A 23,133-nucleotide genomic window follows, 5' to 3' on the forward strand; every position below is an offset into this window, starting at 1 on the left:
ACCCGGTACATAAGTCGTTGTGATCTGGCATGCGCAGACTACCAATGTGGCAGTCATGCAACGTTGACTGATATAATCATGGACCGGGTCTACAATTACTCTAAATTGTGTACCGTATATATGACTTAGCGGTCCCTTAAACGGCTGCAGCCCCTTCTTCTTCCCCCATCCGAGAGCTTTTTCTCTTTTCTTCCTCCCCATTACCGTCGGTCGCCAAATCCACCGTCGTCCGCCGTCTTCACGATTACCTTTTTCTCCTCTCTTGTTGTTGTCATTGTGAGCCGATCTACCACCCGTTATTTCTAATCTTTGTCGTCGTCCACCTAAGGTAAAGTTTTTCTTTAATTTTTCCCAATATATGTATCTATTTATAAAAACGAGGTTCAAGTTTGAAAATGAAGATTGTTTCATATATATATATATCATTTTGTTTGCATTTGGGCTGAATTAAATTTATAGTTTATGGATCCATGATTTAAATGTATAATCTTTAGATATATGTTGAACTTAGAAATTAGATTTTGTTGGTTTTTTTTTATGATTTTGTTGGGCTATTTCTTGGGTTGATTTAAGAAAATATATGTATTTGTTTATAATAATAAAGATTGCTTCATATATATATATACATATCATTTTGTTTACCTTTGGGCTGAATTAAATGTATGATTCATGGATATACTATTTTGTTTTATTTGGCTAATTTAAATAAATAGTTTATGAATTTTAGATTTGGATTGATTTAAATGTATAATCTTTAGATCTTATATAGAAATTGGATTTTGTTGGGCTATTTGTTGTTGATTTAAGAAAATATTTGGAATTGTATCTTTTATTTACTTGTATTTTTCATGTAACTGTATCTTTTATGTATTTGTATTTTTTATATAATTGTATATTTTATGTACTTTTATTTTTTATGTAATTGTATTTGATGTACTTATATTTTTTATGTAATTGTAATTTTTATGTAATTTTACTTTTTATGTAATGAATTTATTTTATCTAATTTATTCTTAGGAAATAGATTTTGTTATGTGATGGATTTTGTTATGTAATGTAATTTGAAATTGAGTCTGGTCCTTCTAATCCTGTACAACTATATCAACAAAATACACATCGTTCACAATCGATATGGGATAGTTCTTCTACCATAATTTTGAGTTGTCGGAGAAGGGAGGCATCTACATAACATACCATCCCATTTGATCAACGTATCATTCCCTACGTTGAACAGGTTTTTTTGGGTTGCACAAATTGGATTTATCCAACTTGATTGGCACCTCATTACTGCTTTAATTGAGCCAACCAAAAACCCACACATTTCACCATAAATCTACAGGTATGGGCTTAGGATAGATTTCCAATTATAGCACCACAAGTCCTGCCTCAGGTCATCGTCCATTTAGTGCCAGGTATTATTCATTTATATATTTATTTTGTTATCATTTTATGTAAAAATATAAATTAATTGTATTTTTTTATAATTTTAGATGGAGTGGTGCATGGTAAGAGATTAAAAATAAAAAATTTTCCAAATATATGATATAAATATTGTTTAATATTTATTTTTTTCATCGTAAAGAATAATTTTATCGGAGATGTATAACAATATTCAGTACAACACAATTTACCAGAATTGGTTCAATGTGTCACCAAACATTGGCCAACATAGAAAGTATTATTCAACAAACAAAATGACTCAATGTTGCTGACACTGATCGAAGATGCATTCGTCGTAGACGACAATGACTATAGGGTGAAACTAATTTAGAGGCACACGAATACAATCCCCATGTGGGGTAAAGGCCAGGGGATCGTCTTAAATTTTTTTTTTTAGAATAGGTGATATTATTATACAACAACAAGGAGGATCCCACAGTTTGAGATCAAGGTATCAAAGCATCAAAGCATCAAAGCAAAAGCAAAGACAGGGTAACAAAACCCAAAACAAAGCCTACAATATAAGATCAGAACAAAACTAACACAAAAACGCAAACTCGCAAACCACCAGAGAGAACGCCAGAGAAAAGAAACCAAAACCCCACAAACAAAGGATAACAACAAAACAAAGAACAATGGAAAGTACAATAAGAAAAAACATCCGTAAACACACTATATAAGACCAAGAAGATCAACCCACCAGGAAGAAGCATGAACACGAACCGTAGAGACCATAAGGTAAACCAGAGCTGACACCGACCTTGGTCTACTTCCATGCAGTCGTCGATTACGTTCCTGCCAGATGTAGTATATGGAAGCACAACAGAATACACGGGATAACTTACTACGCACCCCCTTACCCGACCCCACTCGACACAACAAACTCAACTCCAAATCCCAACCCGCCATCCGATGCGACGAGCCCAACTGACGCAACACACTAGACCACACCTCTCTCCAAAACCCACACTCAAAAAATAAATGATCTCGTGACTCCACACCTCCCCCACACAGAAGGCACCCCCCCCCTCCCCGACAACACACCCCAACTCCTCAACCAATCCCGCATACCCAACCTGTCCCTCACAGCTAACCACGCATAGAAGAAGTGACGTGGAATACCACCCCCCCCCAACCACAAAATACCAACCAAAGACACCCTAGGACGACGAGGACATAAACTCTTCCACGCACTAGCGATAGAAAACCGACCACTCGCATCTGGCACCCACACCTAATAATCTTCCCCCTTACCCTAGGCCCCACTACCTGAATAAGATCTCATATCTCAAGAAGATCCCAAGACATTGTAGGCCACCTCCAACCTCCCTCACCATCCATGAATTCCGACAACCGCGCTTCCAAACTACTCCCTGCATCATAAACCACCGTAGACCCATATGAATCCAAAATCGCACCCCCGACAGCCAAGGATCTCACCAAACAAAACAAGACCGACAGTTGCCAACTATCAAACGAACCAAATGCTTGAATTTATCTCTATTTCGCAAAATAGCCTTCAACCACCAAGACCTCTCAACCTCACTCTGAACGGCCCACAAAGACCACCCGCGCAAAACATAAGCCTCCACCCACGCCACCCATAATGAACCTGATTTAATTAAGAGAAGCCAGAGTAGCTTCATAATAGCAGTCTGGTTCCAAGAGGCCACATGTTTCACACCCAACCCCCCTCCCCCCCCCCTCCGCCCAACGGCAAGCATACCTCATCCCATGCCACCCGTGCACCACCCCAACTCACCGCACTACCCTTCCATAAATAACTACGTAACATACGATCGACCTCATGAGTTACACACGCAGGCAACACGAAAATGTTACACCAAAACACCTGAAAGGATTGTAAAACAGACCTAACAAACTATAACCTCCCAGCAAAGAAGGGGGACCGTGCTGCCCAGCCTCTAATACGAGTTGTAATCCTCTGAATCAAAGAAGCACAATCCTCATCCCTCAACTGACCCGCCAATAAAGGTAAATCCAGGTACCTAACAGGCAGCGAACAAAGAGAGAAACCCATAAACGCAGCTAGTTACTTTACCTCCCAAGACTCCACACCCGCAACAAACATGAAACTCTTTCCAACATTAACAACTAACCTAGACAACCCGCAAAACCTGTTAGGATTTGCCTCACAAACTCCAAAGAATCTCTCTCAGCTGCATAGAAAATCATCAAATCGTCTACAAAAATCAAATGAGTCAAGCCCACATGCTCACACCGATCATGGAACTTAAACCACACAGAAGGATTATTGAACAACCTAGACAAGACCTCCATCACCATCACAAACAAAAAAGGAGACAATGGATCCCCCTGCCTCAACCCTTTCCTACTAAGGAAAAACCCCTCAAGGGAACCATTAACCATCACAGAGAACATAGACGAAGTAACATAATTCCCCACCCACTAAAAAACTGAAAGGGCGTACATATAGCCAGTAACACACCAAACAGAAAATCCCAATTGACCGAATGATACGCCTTTTGAAGGTCTACCTTTAACACACAACGCGGCTTCCCTCTGCCCTCCTTATAGCCTTCCACAAGCTCCTGACATAATAATATGTTTTCAAAAATCGACCTACCCAGAACAAACGCAAACTGGTTACCACTGATGAAAGTAGGCAATCACAATCGCAATCTCTCAGCTAAGATCCTCGAGATATACTTATACACAACATTGCAACAAGAAACAGGACGAAACTCCTCCACACGTTCAGCTTCCCATCTCTTTAGGATAAGAGTCATAGCAGTAGAATTAACTCCACCAGGTAGGTAACGTGACTAAAAAAAATTCAGCACAGCATCACATAAATCATCCCTAACCACATTCCAAACAACTCTGTAAAAATCAACCGAAAACCCACCAGGCCCAGGAACCTTTCCAGACTTCATCGAGAATAAAGCCTTCTTAATCTCATCCTGACTCACTGGGCGTCCAAGTGCCTCCACCCCCTCCTCAAATCAGCTGAATAGTACAATAACCCCAATTCGGGTAGTAAGATCCCTATACCCCACCGGCTGAGACCCTAAACAACCCCGAAAGAAATCTACTGCCACCCAGTCATGCACCGTCTGGCGAGTCCCGTCAACATCCACGACCGTAAATAAACCACTGCAGCTTCGTCGAGTACGAACACAACGATGAAAGAAAGTTGTGTTCATATCACCTAATTTCATCCACCTCACCCTAGCCTTATGTCGGAGTGATGCCTTCTCCAAGCTCGCCACTGACTAGAACACCTCAGTGGCCCGAGCACCTCTGCACACACCGACTCGGAAGCAGGATCCCTTTCTACCTTCGCCTAAGCAACCTCCATAACCTGTCTAGTCGCCCTCACCTCATCAGCTAACATAGAGATATGCCTCCCAAACGAAGCACATAAAACTCTCTTCATTGCCTTCAAATTTCGCACAAAGCTAATCATAAAGGGCACATCATCAATAAAACCCTCAGCCTCCGCCCAATGAGAAAAATAACGAAAGTTGGAGGCGGCCTACTCCTCGTTACCTCTGTAAACACCAGAATAAGGCTATGATCAGATATTTTCCACTGACCAACCCTAACCTCTGAATATGGAAAAGCTGCATTCCACACCTCATTAGACAAGTAACGATCCAACCGACGCAAGATACCATTCCTCTGAATTTTACTAGTCTAAGTAAACCAGTTACCTGTCACACCCAACTCAACCAGATCTGCCTCCAGTAACGCCCCATCAAACTTCTCCATCTCCCTCAAGCTAGGGCAACCACCAAAATCCTCCGAACTACTACGAATAGCATTAAAATCCCCCAAAACAACTCCAAGAAGCTTCCACGAGACACACACATCCATCAACTGAGACCACAAGTTCCTCCTTTTGTTCACGTGATTAGAGGCATGCATAACACTGATATGTACCCTAGCAGTAGATACTATATCCACTAAGGTTCCAGAAATGAACTGATCCCCACTAACATCAATAGAAAACTCATAGACACTATTCTATCACATCACCCAAATCCTCCCAACTCCCCGCACACTATAGCTACACACACAACTCCACGCATCACCAAACCTACCCATCACTATACCAAAATTCTCACGACGAACCCTCGTCTCAAGCAAGCAGTAGAAAGTAACAGAGGATGAAGCCAGAAAGTCTGCCACCACCCTACACCTAAAAGAGTCGTTCAACCACCTAACATTCCAGGAACACTAAATCATGGACCTTGCAACAGATAACACCCACCACCTCCCACCTCCCACTAGGCCTTTGCCCAAACTTTCGAACATCACATCCATAGCAGACAATGGATTAGGATCTGCCTGCACTAGAGCCAAAGCCAGCGAGTCTCCCACCTCATCACACAAAATATCAAACTTATTGCGATCATCAACATGCTTTACAAACCCCGTAATTCTAGGGGACCCATATACTGCTCTGTTCCTTAAGGTATGGTTGGCAAAAAAAACCCGACGGGGCAGGAATTCCCCGGTTTGACTAGGGATGGGGTCAAATCGGGGAATTTATTCGGGGCCCATTTGAGGACGGGGCGGGGATGGGGACAGTATCCTCGCCCTGACCCCGACCCGATTAATCCCCGACCCCGAATTTATTTATATATTTTTATCCCTTCCCCAGTCCCTTCTCGCTCTCTGCAATCTGCAACAAAACATCCCTTTCCTCTCGCTATCTGCAATGATCACGCTCTCGCTCTTGCTCTCGCCCTCCCTTGCGCTCTCGCTCTCGCTCATCTCTCCCCTCCGTTGAAGTCTGCCACGAATAGGGCCCCGTGGGGACCCCATTTCCCCGATGAGGAATCTCTGCCCCCGTTCCTACCTTCAAATGGTGTGGACGGGGGCGGGGATGAGGGACAATTTCCCCTACAAGGTCGGGGACGGGGGACGCCCCCCCGCCCCACCCCAGCCCTATTGTGAACCCTACCTTAAGGGCACCGAGTCCGATAACCCACTGCCACCTCTATGGTCTACACCTCCTCTATTCCACCTACGACGACTGACCATAGTAAACTCTTCAACACTCTCTACACCCTTACTCCCAACCACTGGGCTATCTCCCCATCCACCAATACCCACGTCCTGCCCCTTTCTCACACTCTCAATACCCCCATTCTCCCCTAAACATCCCATCATTAACCGCCACAATACACAACTTCTAACTCTTTTTCACATCTTACTCCTCACACATAGCCCCAGTATGCCCAAAAGATCCACAGCAAGCACACCTACGAGGTTTCCACTCATCACTACTGGAATAATAAACTCCTGACCCCGCATTCTAAGGTGACTGAAGGGGGCATTAACGAATCACCATCCACCTGAACACAAACCCTCACATATGATAACCGCCACCGCTCTCTTGTTGCAACATCAAAAGAGACAGGTTTACCCACGACACTAGCTAACAATGTTAAACCCCTATTCGTCCACAACTCTAAGGGAACACGCTCTAGCTTAATCCAGATAGGAACAGAATAAAAAAATAAAGGTTTCAGGAACAATACCTGGGGACCACTTTCGTAATAAGATGGGTTTGCCACCCAAGTGCCACGGACCATTCTCCAGCACCCAATCCATTGACTCTATCTTCTAAAATTTAAAGATAATTAAACGTTCTCCAACAAGGTAATAGTTGGCATCTCTACGCATCCCCGAATTCTCTGAATAATTCGATAAATAACAGTATACGGGAGTTTAGCATCCACAAACTAACCAACCAAAGATTTCTCCCACAGACAAATACCCTCTTCAATAATTTCCTCACAAGGTTCAACAATAACCTTATCATCTTCAACCATTAGGGGAATGAACTCTAAATTTTCCCTCAACTTCGACCCAAAAAGGGTCACCCATAAATTACCCCCTTCTACCCCGTAACCAGAACCACCCCCCTCCTCCAACATGACCGACTTAGGACCAAAACCCCTAGCTAAACCATTTTCATCGTCTTTAAATTTCATGTAAACTTCTATTTTCAAATTAAAGAACTAATTATGAATCTTCTTTAGTATCATGACGTATATATATATTTTTAATATGAGTGCCAAATAATTATGTTTTCATTGTAAATTAAATATATAATTAAGTTTAATAATGAAGGAATTTGTGGACCCAATCCACGAGTCTTAATATTGTTCTACATCTCCGATTAAAAATAATAATAATTAGTCGATCGATTTTTATTAAAAAAAATTGTGGACCCGGTCCACGAGTCTCTCCTCGACCGGTCCACCAACTGAGCCGACGTGGTGCTGATTGGATTAAATACTAATCGTGTACCTTGTACACGATTTTCCTTCATACAAAAACTACCATATTTTTGTCAATACTTTTCATTCCCACCTATTTTTAAAAATTCTTTCCCATGTACTCATTTTTGTCAATAATTTAAAAATCTACAATATTTTCAAACTTGATCTAGAAAAGATTCATAATACATAATCAAATAATATTTTAGCTTTTCTTTGTGAGTAAGATATTTTAGCTTACTAAATTTTACCAAATCCCAATCTTGTAGCATATCATTCATATTTTTAGCTAAAATGAGTTCAACATTAAGTTTGTAGCATAACCTGGAGGTCGGAGATTTGATCCCCACCTGACATATTGTCAAAAAAAAAAAAAAGTATGATTTTGGAACTTGACTAAAAGCTAAGGTCAATCCAAATGCAAAAGTGTTTATAATAACTATAAAAAATGCAGATTTACTGAGTAACCTATCTTTCCCTCTATCTCTACTATTTACATTTATCAAGTAACTTCATCTGACTTTCTTAATCTACTTTTCACAATTATTGAGAAACTTAATGTTTCAACTCTATACACCAAATACAAATTTACTAACTCCAATATATCAACCGACTTATTAACTCCAATATGTGGACTAAATGCCTCCCCAAGTGTGTAGTTAGTAAAGATGAGGATCATAGTAGAGGAGTAAGAAAATAAGCATGATTTTTCAAAAACCCAAAATCGGATAATGTTATCAAATGAGAGCTATCAAACCATGACTAAAAGATTGATTTTGATGTTTCCAAAAAATTGTACAACTAGTTTTGATACTGCCATGCATTGCACGGGTTTTGTAAAGTTTGAAAAGTAACCTAATTACAAAAGTTTAAAAATACAATTTATGTATAAGAGAGTTGAAATTAAACTATTGAAGAAATAATTTAGATTAAGTTCTAGTTTACATATAATTAATTAATTAATTATCATGGTAAATCAATCACTAATATTTAAAATATATTATATTATTGAAATTATATAAATAAAACATTGCAAGAAGTACAAACTATTATAAACATTATAAAATAAAATAAAATAAAAAAAGTGTAGTTTAGATACTCATCCTTAGTATCTATAGACTAAGTGTCACTTCTCCATTATTCCATGTGTTGTTCATGTGTTTGAAGATTACACCATATCAGTGTCCATGATATTGGCATATTATGGATTTTGTAGAGACATGCATATTGGTGAGCAATCAAAAGAGATTGGAGAATTTGGATAAATTTTCATAATTTTACTTTTGTTATTTGTTTATTTTATTTATTATTATATAATATTATATTTTCTCCATATTCGTGCTCTTGTTGTGTGTTGTTGTGCTCCTCAATTTTATAACACATTATTAGCACAAGCTTCTTTCATTTCCCCTGCTGAAGGTAGGTCCTAAAGTGCTATCATGACAAATCTTACAAAATTAGAATTTGCAACCTTTGACATTAATGATAATGATTATTTGTCACGGGTGCTCAATGCCAAAATCCGCTTAGATGCTATGAACCTTGGGGAAACAGTCGAATAAGGAAATACGACATCCAGTCAGAACAAAGAAAAAGCTATGATTTTCCTTCGTCATCATCTCCACAAATGATTGAAAATTGAGTATCTTACAATAAAAGATCATTGTGTCTTGCGGACAAATTTGAAAGAAATGTATGACCATAAAAAAATAGTTATTTTTCCTAAAGCTCGTTACGAGTGGATGCATTTGAGACTGTAAGATTTTAAATCAGTAAGTGATTATAAATTCTGCATTATTTAAAATCAGTTCAAAATTATTGTTATGCGGAGAGAAATTATTGATGTCGACATATTAGAGAAGATATTTTCTACATTTCATATCTCGAATATGCTTCGACAACAGCAATATCAAGAGAAGAGTTTTAAACAGTATTCTGGACTAATTTTATGTCTTTTTGTGGCTAAAACAAATAAGGAGTTATTAGTGAAGAATCATGAATCTCGACCAATCGAAACGACACCATTCCCAGAAATGAATGCTGTGAATTTTAATAATAATTGTGGTCGAGGTCGCGACCATGGTAGAGGAATAAATAAATTTTCTTTTGGTGGCGGCCCGTTATAATCATCCAAATTTCAAAAGAACCACATGAAATGATGATCATAAAGGAAAAGCTCCACAAGACAAAAATTCAAAAGGTGATGAACAAAAATGTTCCCGATGTGGTATAACTGGGCCTTGATCACATATTTGTCATACATCGAAACACTTTGTTGATTTGTATCAAGCTTCCCTAAAGGAAAAAGGAGGAAATGTAGAAGCAAATTTTGCATAAGAGGACAATGATATATTTGACCCATCACACATGACAATTTTAGATATGGTGAACTTATTTTTTAATCAAAAAGATCGGCATAGTTGATAGAACATCAAGTGTTTCTTTTAATTTTGAAAATATATAAACTTAGCATTGTTGTTTTTATCCATCTTCATGTTTTTTCTATCTTAGTAAATATGAAATTTTGTATGATTCAATTGTTGTTTTTCTTATTGTAATTCTTTTGTTTTAATGAAGAAACTTGGATCATTTTCATATGTTGGGTGATTAAAAAATGAACAAAGAAAATCTATCTGACAAACCGTGCAACTATATATACAATACTTACAAGTAAAAATTACTTTTCCAAATTGACAATGCTAAAAGCAAAAGTCAATATAATATCAAGTTTTGCAAACTTGATTGAAGAATTTGGAAAAGAAAATATTATTCTTCCTAGAGAAACAAAATTTACAATTGACAATGCATTATTTTCTAGTCAAGCAAAGAGAAATCTATTAAGTTTTAAAGATATACGTTGCAATGGTTATCATATTTAGACTGATAGAAAGAACCGGATAGAGTATTTTTATATCATATCTACTGTCTAAAAAAAATGTATATTAGAAAACTTGTCTACCTTATCTTCTGAATTATATTATACTTATATACGAGTAATTGAAACACATGCAACAACGAACCTAAAGTTTATGAATCCAAATATATTTGATATTTGGCATAACAGATTGGGTCATCTAGGGTCTATAATGATGAGAAAATTATTGAGAATTCAAATGGACATCCATTAAAGAGTCAGAAAAATCTTCAATCTAATGAATTATCATGTGATGCTTGCTCTCAAGACAAATTAATAATTAGATCATCACTAACCAAAGTGGGAATTGAATCACCTGTATTTTTAGAACGAGTTTATGGTGATATATGTGGACCTATTAATCCACTAAGTGGACCATTTTGATATTTTATGGTATTAATAGACGCATCCAGTAGATGGTCACACGTGTGCTTATTATCAAGTTGAAATCTTGCATTGCAAGATTACTTGCTCAAATAATTAAGTTAAAAGCACAATTTTCTGATTATACAATTAAGACTATTCGTCTTGATAATGTTAGTGAATTTACATCCTAAGTTTTTTATAATTATTGTATGTCGGTTAGGATAAATGTTGAACATCATGTAGCTCATGTTCATACACAAAATGGTTTAGCATAATCATTTATAAAACGTTTGTAATTACTTGCTAGACGATTGCTTATCAGAGTTAAGCTTTCTATATTTGTATGGGGTCATGCTATTTTACAAGCCGCATCACTTATATGTATTAGCTCAGTAACTTATCATAAGTATTCATCATTACAATCAGCTTATTGTCATGAACTAAATATTTCTCATCCAATAATTTTTGGATGTATAGTATATGTTCTAATTACTCCACCACAACATACTAAAACGGGTCCTTAAAGGAGGTTAGGAATATATGTTGGATATGATTTTCCATCAATTATGAAATATCTTGAATCCTTAACGGGTGATTTATTTACTGCACGATTTATTGTTTGCTATTTTTAATCAGAAAAATTTTCTAACATTAGGGGAAGGAACTATGAAGTTGGAAAAAGAAATTATATGAAATGCATCGTTATTGTTTCATTTAGATCCCCATACAAATCAATGTGAACTTGAAGTTCAGAAAATAATTCCTTTGAAAAATATAGCAAATCAATTATCAAATGTATTTATAGATACTAAAAAAAGTAAGTAAATCACATATACCAGCTGTCAATGCTCCATAATTGATATCCCAGCATAGCAAGATCTCACAACCCCTCAACCAAGCGTGGTAAACCAATGGGCTCTAAAGATAAAAATTCTCGAAAAAGAAAAATAATTAATAGTAAAAAAAAAAAACTTGGTTGAGGATGTAAATACGTATGAAGAAATTCATGACATGACTAGTAAGAAAGGTAAAATACCTAAAAATAATAATGAGATTTCAATAAACTATGTCATGATAGGGAAAAGATGGAATCGAACTAATGTAGTTATTCACAATATTTTTGTGTATAATATTACTCTTGATATTATATCTAAAAGTGAGAATCCTTAATCAAAATTTGTTGAAGAATGTCAACATAGAAAAGTTTGGTTTCAGTGGAAAGAAACAATCGAGAATGAATTAAACTTACTTTCAAAACGTCATGTTTTTTGACAGGTAGTTCCCAGAATGTGTCAAACCTATGAGATACAAATGAGTATTTATGAGAAAAAAAAATGAAAATAATAAGGTCGCAAAATATAAAGCAAGATTAGGTGCACAATGTTTTTCACAAAGATCTAACATTGATTATAAGGAGACATCGATGGTGGATACAATTAAACTAAGATATTTAATTGGTCTGACTGTGTATAAAAGTTTGTATATGCACCTTACGGATGTAGTCACAATATAATATAGATCTTTGATAACGATATTTATATGAGAATCCCAAAAGGGTTTAAGGTATATGAAATATATAGATCAAATTACTGAGAATTAAATTCAATAAATTTACAGATATCACTATATAGATTGAAACACTTAGGATGAATATGGTATAATTGCCTGAACGAATATTTGTTGAAACAAGGATATCAAAATAATTCAATATGTCCGTTTATTTTTATGAAGAAATCATGTCAGGATTTGTTATTGTAACTATATATGTTGATGATTTAAATATAATTAGAACCCCCAAAGAGCTTTCAAAGATAATAGAATATCTTACGAAGGAATTTGAGATGAAAGATCTTGAAAAAATAAAAGTTTGTCTTGGCTTGAAAATTGAGCATTTAGCAAATGAGATATTTGTTTATCAGTCAATTTATACAAGAGAAATTTTAAAAAGATTTTATATGAACAAAGTACATCTATTGAATATTCCAATAGAAGTTCGTTCACTAGATGCGACAAACGATATATTACGACCTCGAGATAATAACAAATAATAGACCATCGTCTTGAAGTACCACATCTTAGTGCAATTGGTGCACTTATATATATTACTAATAATATAAGACCAGATATTGCATTTCCAGTCAATTTTATTAGCTAGATATAGTTCTTATCCAACATAAAACGTTGAAACATAATTAAGTATATACTCTGTTATCTCCGAGGAACGTATGATATAGGTTTGTTTAATTCAAATAAATCAATTTTTGATATAGTTAGTTATATTAAATGAGATAAAACAAAGCATATTTCAACCGAAGTTTTTTCTATCCCATGTATTGTCTACATATCTTAATATTACACAATATCAATGTCAATGTAATGTACCTCTTACTTACCAAATTGGTTATAAATAATGGTAGTTGGTGAATTTTGTAGAGATACACATATTGGTGAGTAACTAAAATAATATTTTTATTTTGATATATATATATATATATATATATATATATATTTAATTTCAAATATTAATTTGAACTAATCTTTTTATTAAGTAGTTAATAATTAATAATTGTGATTACATTCTCAAACTTTCAATTGAAAAAATTGGGTCCTTAAACCTCAACAGGTTAAAATTAAACTCGTAAACTTACAATAGTTGTAGAACTTGGAGACTCAAATGATAAAATTTGAACCCTCAAATTTATATCATTGTTACAATTTTTACAATCATGTAAATTGAGGGTTTGATTTTTACAATTAAAAGTTTGAGAAAATAATTGCAATTACTATCATGCTGTGACTTTTGCAATATACCTTTTAAATGACTTAAATTATAAAAAATTTAAGTTTTATATTTTGATTTGGATTTATCATCCTCTTAATTTTAAATCGATACTCTTTTATTAATTACAAAAAGAAATTATTTTGATTTGATTATATTTTTAATTTCAAACTTTAATCAACCTTTTTTTTAATTTCATGATAATCTTTAAAAAAAAAAAAAAAAAAACTTTTTGACTATGATTGAAATGATTTCCCTCTCCATTTTAAAATTTAATCTAAATTTATAAGGGCCCAACATCATTTCGGGCTCAGGGCCCAAACCCAAACCAACAATCATTACTCTACAACAACCACCCTCGAACCCAACGGCTATTTCAATAATATAATTAAAAAAGGTTAAAAAAACGGCTGATTCAAAATATAGCCGTTACCCATTCAAACATAACGACTATTTTTTTTTCCCTTTCTGCGACTAGTTTTAAACTAAGCTTCTGCCTTTCCCAAATCTCACAACCCCTGAGAAAATCACTCACAAAAACTTCCTTTTTCTCTCTCAAACTCAACAAAATCTGAAACTTTCCTTCTTTTTTTTTTTCTTTTTTTTTCCAAATTTCTTCCCAATTAAAAAGGGAAAAAAAATGAACGACTTGATGACCAAATCGTTCACCAGCTATGTGGATCTGAAGAAGGCAGCCATGAAGGATCTCGACCTTGAATCCGGTTTAGAAATGCCATCGTCCATCACCAACGACAACGGCGACATGGGTCTCTTTCTGGAAGAGGCTGAGAAGGTGAAAACGGAAATGGGTTCAATTAGAGAGATTTTAGTTAAACTCCAACAAGCTAACGAAGAGACCAAATCTGCTCACAAACCCGAAATCCTCAAATCGCTTCGTAATACGATCAATGCCGACATCATCACCGTCCTGAAAAAGGCCCGATCGATCCGATCCCAGCTCGAGGAAATGGACCGCGCAAATGCTGCCAAGAAACGTCTCTCCGGCAGCAAAGAGGGCACTGCAATTTACCGGTAAGTTTATCGTCACAAATTATAAATTTAGTCGTGGAAGTATTCAGATGGGATACGTTAAATTGAATTATGTCTCAGGACGAGAATTGCGGTGACGAACGGGCTGAGGAAGAAGCTAAAGGAATTGATGATGGAGTTTCAGAGTTTGAGGCAGAGGATGATGACGGAGTACAAGGAAACGGTGGGGAGACGGTACTTCACGGTGACCGGGGAGCATCCGGAGGAGGAAGTGATCGAGAAGATAATATCAAATGGTGGGGAGGAGTTTTTGGGGAAGGCGATAAAGGAGCACGGGCGGGGGAAGGTGGCGGAGACAGTGGTGGAGATACAGGACCGGCACGGGGCGGCGAAGGAGATAGAGAAGAGCTTGTTAGAGCTACACCAAGTGTTTTTGGATATGGCAGTGATGGTTGAAGCACAAGGGGAAAAAATGGATGATATTGAACATCATGTGATGAATGCTTCACAATATGTTAGGGATGGGACTAAGGATTTGAAGACAGCAAAAGATTTGCAAAGGAATAGTAGAAAGTATATGTGTGTTGGGATTTTGCTTTTGCTTCTCATTATTTTGGTTGTTGTTATTCCTATTGCTGTTAGTTTTGGAAGTTCTTGAAATCTTATGGTGTTTTTTTAATAGGATTTTATGAGATGGGGATGTGTTCTTGGCATCCCCAATTATAATATGTGTGTGTGTATTAAGAGAATGTGGGGAATTGTAATGCAAATTCTATTCATTTCTTTTTCATTCTAATACTAATTTTCAATACGAGGTGCAATTTCTAATAAAAATCAACCTACATAAGTCAATTCGAATCAATTGGACCCTTTTCACCACCAACCTACATAAGTCATTTGAATCCGGTTTATTTTTAGGTAAGTAAACACTAGAAACTGACTTTCTTATATATATATATATAATAACTAGATCAATACAAATAAATAAATAGTGCAATTAACTTAACCCCAATTTTATCCCAAAAAATAGTTTAAACCAATTGACTTTCTACACCACCTATAACTCGTAAGTCATTTGAGTCCTAGTTATTTTTTAGTCAAACAAACACTAGAGACTAGATCGAATAAAAACTAGAGACTAACTTTGACCAAAAAGAGAGAGAAAATCAATTTGAATCAATCGACCCTCTTCACCACTTAACATAAGTGTTTTGAATCCGGTTCATTTTTAGGTCAAATACTAGATACTAACTTTCTCAAGATATTACTAGATCAATGAAAATAAATAATATATTTAGACTACCCTCAATTTTACCAGAAAAAAAAAAAAAAAAAAAAAAAAAAAGGATTATAGTTCATAAATCCTTTGAGAGTCCCATTGATTTTTAAGTCAAACACACTAGAGAGTAGATTGAATCAACGAATACTCTATTAGTTTGAATCGAATCCATTGAAATATTATTAAAAATATTTGAATTCCAAAATTGATTTCACATTCAAAAATTATTTATTTATTCGTAAAAAAGTGGGGAAATTAAGCTAGAATATTTTTGTGCCACCAATTCTCATTCATTAGCTTAAAAATTTCAAATTCTTCCAAAGTTAATTCAACAACTTCAATCGCAAACCAAAGACTCCCATTCACGCGAAAATACCATACCCTAACAAATTCTCCGTTCTTCAGCGCGTCACTGTTACGCGCCACCGCATAATACCACCCTCCGGCAAGCGCGTACGACCACACCTCCTTACTTTTCCTCCGCCGCTTTCTCAGTACCAAAGAACACACCGTTTCGCCGTCCGGCTCTATCACGGCCACCGCCAGAATCCCGCCGGCTTCCAATTTCTTCATTTCCTCCTCCATCAAGAACGGTTCCTTTATCTTCTTCCCTGAAATCGACAGTCGATCTTTTCTCTCGTTCAAATCCGCGTTCCGTAATCGCTTCTCCAACAAAATTCGCGGACAATTCAAGTTTGGATCTACGATTAGTTTCATGAATCGCCTGGGGAAATTCGAAGGAAGCTTCCGGAAGATTCTTCTCGCTATTTCATCATCTGCGCTCGATTCAGAGGATTCTTGTTCTCCTACGATTACAGCGGCGGAGGTGGAGGAGGATGCCGATTTCGTCGATTCTTTCTTGTAAACGACCTTTTGCTTTCCGATCTCGATTCCTTTAGTTCTTCGTGTTGCTTCTTGATTGATTTCGGTGTTGACGATCTTCATTTTCTCCTTCGCAGATTTCTTTCCTCTTCCTCTTCCTCTTCCTTCCGCCGCCGTTTCTTCTCGGCTTACGGTGATGATGTCCACTTCTCCTTTTGATTCAATTATATCGCCGCCTTCGACACTTATTTCTCTGTTTTGGGACTCTTTGGATGAAGGTGCTGCATTGTCGTCGCCGGTTATTTCGCCGGTGGCAGTGGGAACATCCATTGCAGAGAAATTTTAGCGAGAATTTTCAGTGTTTGATTGTTGAACTGAGAGAGGAGCTTTGCATTTGATTTATAGAGAGAAGAGAGTGAAACTGATTTGTTAACTAATAAACTAACCAACCAACCGAATGAAAAATAAAATGTATGTTAAAAAAATATCAATTTATACCTTTAATTTTGGTATTTTATCAACTAAAATTTCATGCGTAATTATTTAGATTTCAACCATAAACTTCAATCACTTTAAATATGTATTACTTTCACACATATATGGAACTTACAAAAAAATATTAAATTGTAAAAAATGTATTTCCATTTTGTATTTTGTGTTAAAAATAATCACGAACTTTTATGGGTTTCAAAAATATCGTTAATCGTTAAAAAATACACTTATCATTAGTTTGAGATGAAAATCGTTTTTTTTAAATACCCTTGAATTTCAAAAGTTTCCAAAATATCCATAGATTTTTTTTAAAAAAATCATGATTGGTATATGAATAGAAACCGTCTCGTTATAAAATAACTATATATTTACACAAAAAAAATAAATTAAAAATGTGTTCCTACTATTAGTATGATAAGTGTGTTTGAAGTCTTCCTAAGTAATTTTCTTGATATTTTCTTTATTCTTTTTATTCTTATTTATTTATTTAGTTCATGTACTTTAATTGAATTTTGTCATTTTATTTATTATTTATTTTTAGATAAAAATATCAAACAATTAAAAAAAATAGTGTAAAAGGGTATTGAATAAGAGGGGAGAAAATAGATAGAAAACAGAAAAGTAAGATGGTATTAACATCTCCTATTCATATAATATAAGGGTATTTTGACCTTTTTTTTTTTTTAGTTTAGGGGTATTTTTGAAACTTTAGTGGTATTTTTAACCCAAAAATAATAAGAACTTTCATCAAAAGCTAACGATAAAAGTATTTTTTAAAAAAACTTATTTTGAAAATTTAAAGATATTTTTGAAGTCTTTGAAAGTTCAAGAGTGTTTTTGACCCAAAGTACAAAATTTGGAAGTATCCTTCTATAATTTAACCTTAAAACATGTGAAAAGTCAAATTAATGCCAGTAGTTTTACTACTTTGGCAAGCTTTCTTGGATAAGAGTAATTTTATTTATGAGTTTCTTAGCTCGTTTTTAAATGAAATCAAATGAAAATAGTCAAGAATCACTAACAAATAATCTAAAATGTTATTTTTAAATATAGAAAATTACTAAAAAAAATTTTAAATAGCAACATGTCACTGAAAACATTTTCAAATATCAAAACTACTAAATTGATACAAAAAAGTTTTAAATGATACAATCTTAAAATGTTTAGTATAAACCATTTTCAAAAAAAGGAAAAAAGAAAAAAAAATTGAGTATAAATTGATATTTGTTTAAAATACAAGCGGTAGGATGGAGGAATCGAAATTTTGAACTTGTGATTGATAATATAAATTTTATGTCAGTTAAGCTATACTACGTGTTGGCCCTATAAAAACAATTAATACTAGTAGTAACCACGAAGTATGTAGTTCGAATATCTCTTTATCCTAATAAACTACTTTTTAAACAATTTGTAATTTAACATTTTTCTCTTCGAAAAATGATTTATTTTGCTAAGGGATTTGAAATTAATAAGAAATATATTTTTCTTAGTATCGGTTTTCAAGGTATATTTTCTATTTATTATCTCCACATTTAATATTCATATAACAATATCTACGATCCAAATAAAATATGTGCCTTAATGGATTTGAGCTAATATATAATAGACTTTTGACTAACAATTTATTACGTGAACTATAATTTGGAACGATTTAATCTAATATATTTACGAATTTAAAACAATTTAAAAATGTAATTTGTAATTTTCAATAATTTGTTCACTTGTATTTAAAATAGTATAACAAATTTAATCAATGGCATGAAAAATCCTTCAGAATCAACTACTATGTTGTTTTCTAATATATTCAATTATCGAATTTGGTTGTGTACCCATCTTTCTTTTAATTTTGTAAGAAGAAAATACTTGATAAGAACCTATAAAGTAATTAGAGCAATAAGTTCGTTACTATAGTCCGTTATTATCATTGTATATGAATTATAATAATCGAATAAAGGTTGCTATTATAATAGTGGATTGTAATAGTTTATGTTTTTTTTACAACATAAGTTTAGGGTATTGAAAGGAATAAGTATGTATATGTCAACTATTGTTTGTGTTACAACTCATAGTTGTTGGGATTGATGTCCTAAATCTCGTGGGTCCTGTAGTATGTAATTGTACTGTACAAATAGTCAATTTATTTAATAAAATCTGAAGCATTTTATTAGACATTTAGTAACACTAACTCACAAAACCAATAAACAAATATCCAATGTTATCTTGTGTAACTTAAGCATGTATGTGGAGATATACAGGTGGATCGTGTTTAAATAATAACCTGGACAGTCTGTAGTAGATGGATGAGACTAGATACCTTACCCTAGCGACACTATGAATACGGGCCCATTTTATAAATGTTACAACTGTTGTAAAGTACTACAATGATCTTATCATGATAATTCATGTGGTGACATGTGAATGGGGTGTTTTATACAAGAGAGGTTGTATAAAATCAGACCACATAATGAATAGTCTCACTATATAACACCATTGATAAAATATAATTACATTTCACCAGGATGACAATAGGTGACATAGCCTGAATCCTAAATGAGTGGTGAAATCCTGCCTATGAAGACGGTCATTTGATTGCATGGGTGAGAGTGACTAGTTCACCGACTCAACAAGCCTACCATTTTGGGGATTCGTTTGATTTTGAGCTGAGAACACAACTACACGAGAAATAATTCACTCATTCTCTACCGTCAGGGTAAGTAGATAAATTCTTCCTTAAGGACTGATTATGGGGCTTGAAAAATGTGGCGCCTGATAGAGTAAACGTGCATAAAGTGGAAGCTAACAGAATCATTAAGTACTCCAATTACACTTAATTTGAGTATAAAGCATGCTAAAAATAGTTTTTTCACAAAATAGGGTTTCTAAAATATATACGGTAGATTCCCTCTTGATTTTTTCATAAATTTCCACGAATTTGATCTTCAGATCTCTAGTAGACCATCAAGAGAAGCTTATATATTATTCTCAGCCTTTGGATTGATTGATGGAAACTCTAAATTGAGATGGATTAAGGTAGAAAAATGAGAGGTTTGATAGCAATACAGTTTTGCTGAAAGCTTTTCAAAATTCAGATTGCATGACCTTCAAAATCCTAAATAATGGAGTATTTAACAAGTTCTAACATGCAAGCACGGATACATTCAGTTAATTGACACCTCAATTAGTACTAAGTGAGTAAGCATGGTGTTAAATTTGTGGAGAAATCCACTAATTAGTTGGAAAACTTGGATAAACCCACTAACACAATTTTAATTTTAATTTAATTCAATTTTCCAACTTAATTAAATTAAATTTCCTAAATTGAAATTGATTTAATTTAAATAATTAATTAAACAAATATAATTAATTATTCAATTAATAATTTAATATCAAATATTAAATTAGTAAACACCTAATTTAAACATGAGTCCTATTCATGTAAATTATATTTAAATAAATATTTAAATATTTTAAACTCTCCAATTTACGTTTATTTTCAATAAAATCAAACGTTTAATTATATTGAATATAATTATCCAAACCCTAAATTGAATTTGAACCTTTCAAATTCCAAATCCTAATTTTGAATTTGAACACTACAAATTCGCTTAATTTTCTAATCCAATGTTTAACCTTTTACGAGTTAGTAAAGGGACCTTATGAACATATAGGTCATGAGCTCTAACGATTTGAGATTAATTGGCTAAATTCTTTAAACTGAATTAATCAATAATCATTAACCATCGAGACACACCCCTATAGCTCGATGGTTGCGCTCTCCTCACTGTAGATATATTTCTGTCAACTTGATTTAACCATAATCAGCAAGTCGAGTCGTTCATATTTATTGCTATGTCAAAAATGTCATTTTATCCCTATAAACACATCTTGCTCCTTAAGCTCCCACTGATCCTCCATTGAATAATTGGTTTATAATCGTAACAGTGACGCGTTGGAGAGAGAATAATTTATTAGGATTTGGTATTTTCGTGCGAATAGGAGTCTTTGGTTTGTGATTAAGCTAAGAGAGAATTTGAAATTTGAAGCAAATGTCTAAGAAACTTAAGAATAACTACCTCGATAGAATTTTCTGAACAGAGACTAGTGGTCGAAGATTTGTTTTTCAGGGATATTGTGGTAATTTTGTAGGGTTTTTTTAGAGGGAGTATTAATATTTGTTATAATGACAGAAAGAAAAAAAAAAAAGCTTATGTTTATCAACAAATAGACCTTCGTAAATCAATTGATGTATGCTCGTTTTGCCTATTTACATTTCTTAAAGCATTTTAAGCTCAAGACAAACATATCAGTGTATTTGTGTTTGTTTTAATGAGGAAAAAAACGATGTTTGTTTCGTACTTTAAATGATTTTAGAAATATAAAATTACCATAAAGGACATTTATTAAACAAAATGAAAGAATGACTTCAATTTTACATTTAGGTTAAAGACGTGTGACGGCTATGGAATGAGGGGTGGCCTGTTTAAAACTCAAAAGTGCTTTTTGCTATAATTTGGATTCGGGCAAAATAACTTAATTATTAGTGGTTAATCATACTTGAAAAGTTAATCCACGAGTAAATAGATATGCACCTGTAATCTCTCTCCTCTCCCATAATATACTTATGGATTTTGTAATATATGAGTTTTTTTTTAAAAAATTATATATTTATTTTGCAAACTCTAAAAATTACAAATTATTGTTATTTAAAAAAATCACAAATGTGTGTAACGTTTTTTTATTTTTTTTATTTTTTTATAATATGATTGCATTTTTATATGTTTTTCTAGGAAAATTTAGTTTTATTTGTATATTTATTCCAACTCTAAACTTTTTATCATGTGTGACATATATTAGTAAATTTCATATATATATATATATATATATATATATAACAATTTAAAGGTCGTTTGGTCCATTGAGTTAAATTAATAAGTTTGGAGTTATAAATTTGTGTTTAGAATGTAGAGTTGTGAGACGAGATTTTTCGATAAATAGGAGAATGGAGAGAAAATATTTAGTACTATACTAGTATAAAAAAAAAAATTCATAGTACCTCTATTCATTGTTTGCCATAAAAACAACATATAAGAATCATGTAGGGTCAAGGAAATAAATGAATAATAAATTAATAAATGTTTTAGTGGTTTAGTATTAGATTTTTGGTTTAAATACTACTTTGGTCCCTATATTTTAGTTTTTGTTCATCTTGGTCCTTATACTTTCAAAATATTCATTTTAATCCCTAACTTTCAATCTTGGTTCATTTAGTCCTGTACTTTCAAAATGTTCAATTTGATTTCTGTACTTTTTAACTTTGGTTCATTTTTGTCATTAAACTTTAAAAATTGATCATTTTGACCCATTAAAAATGAAGTAAAAAAGAAAATGAATTGACCAAAATAGTCACTTTTTGAGTATACAATGACCAAAATGAACCAAAGTTAAAAGTATATGAACTAAAATAAATATTTTGAAAGTATAAAGATCGAGATGAATAAAATATATATATATATATATATTTCAAAATGTGAAAACTTAAAAAATGTTTACTATTAAAGTTGAATTGTTTGTACCAACTCAAAAAGTTGGTGAGTCAAATGGCCATTTAGAAATTAATTTTGTAGTTCTTAAAGTTCTTATACAGAATATGTAATTCAACAAGAAAAAACGACCAAATGAACAAACTTGTATACTACAAAGTTCACACATCCATATTTTTGTTTGGGAGAGTAGAAAAATTAGTGACATATTTGCCCTCTAATATTAAAGGTCA

The 23,133-nt window shown here is 33.8% G+C and overlaps 1 protein-coding gene across 1 annotated transcript; it reads left to right on the plus strand.

Annotated features, from left to right (window-relative positions):
- Window positions 1-14,269: 14,269 nt before the first annotated feature.
- On the plus strand, window positions 14,270-15,557 carry SYP111 (syntaxin of plants 111). The gene is made up of 2 exons (XM_039025507.2): window positions 14,270-14,809; window positions 14,888-15,557. The coding sequence occupies exons 1-2, from the start codon at window positions 14,418-14,420 to the stop codon at window positions 15,423-15,425; spliced, it is 930 nt and encodes a 309-aa protein (XP_038881435.1). The 5' UTR covers window positions 14,270-14,417; the 3' UTR covers window positions 15,426-15,557.
- The last annotated feature ends 7,576 nt before the right edge of the window (window positions 15,558-23,133 follow it).

This window comes from Benincasa hispida, chromosome 3, assembly GCF_027475165.1.
Source record: "Benincasa hispida cultivar pf3 chromosome 3, pf3_genome.v1.1, whole genome shotgun sequence".
NCBI classification, from domain to species: domain Eukaryota; kingdom Viridiplantae; phylum Streptophyta; class Magnoliopsida; order Cucurbitales; family Cucurbitaceae; genus Benincasa; species Benincasa hispida.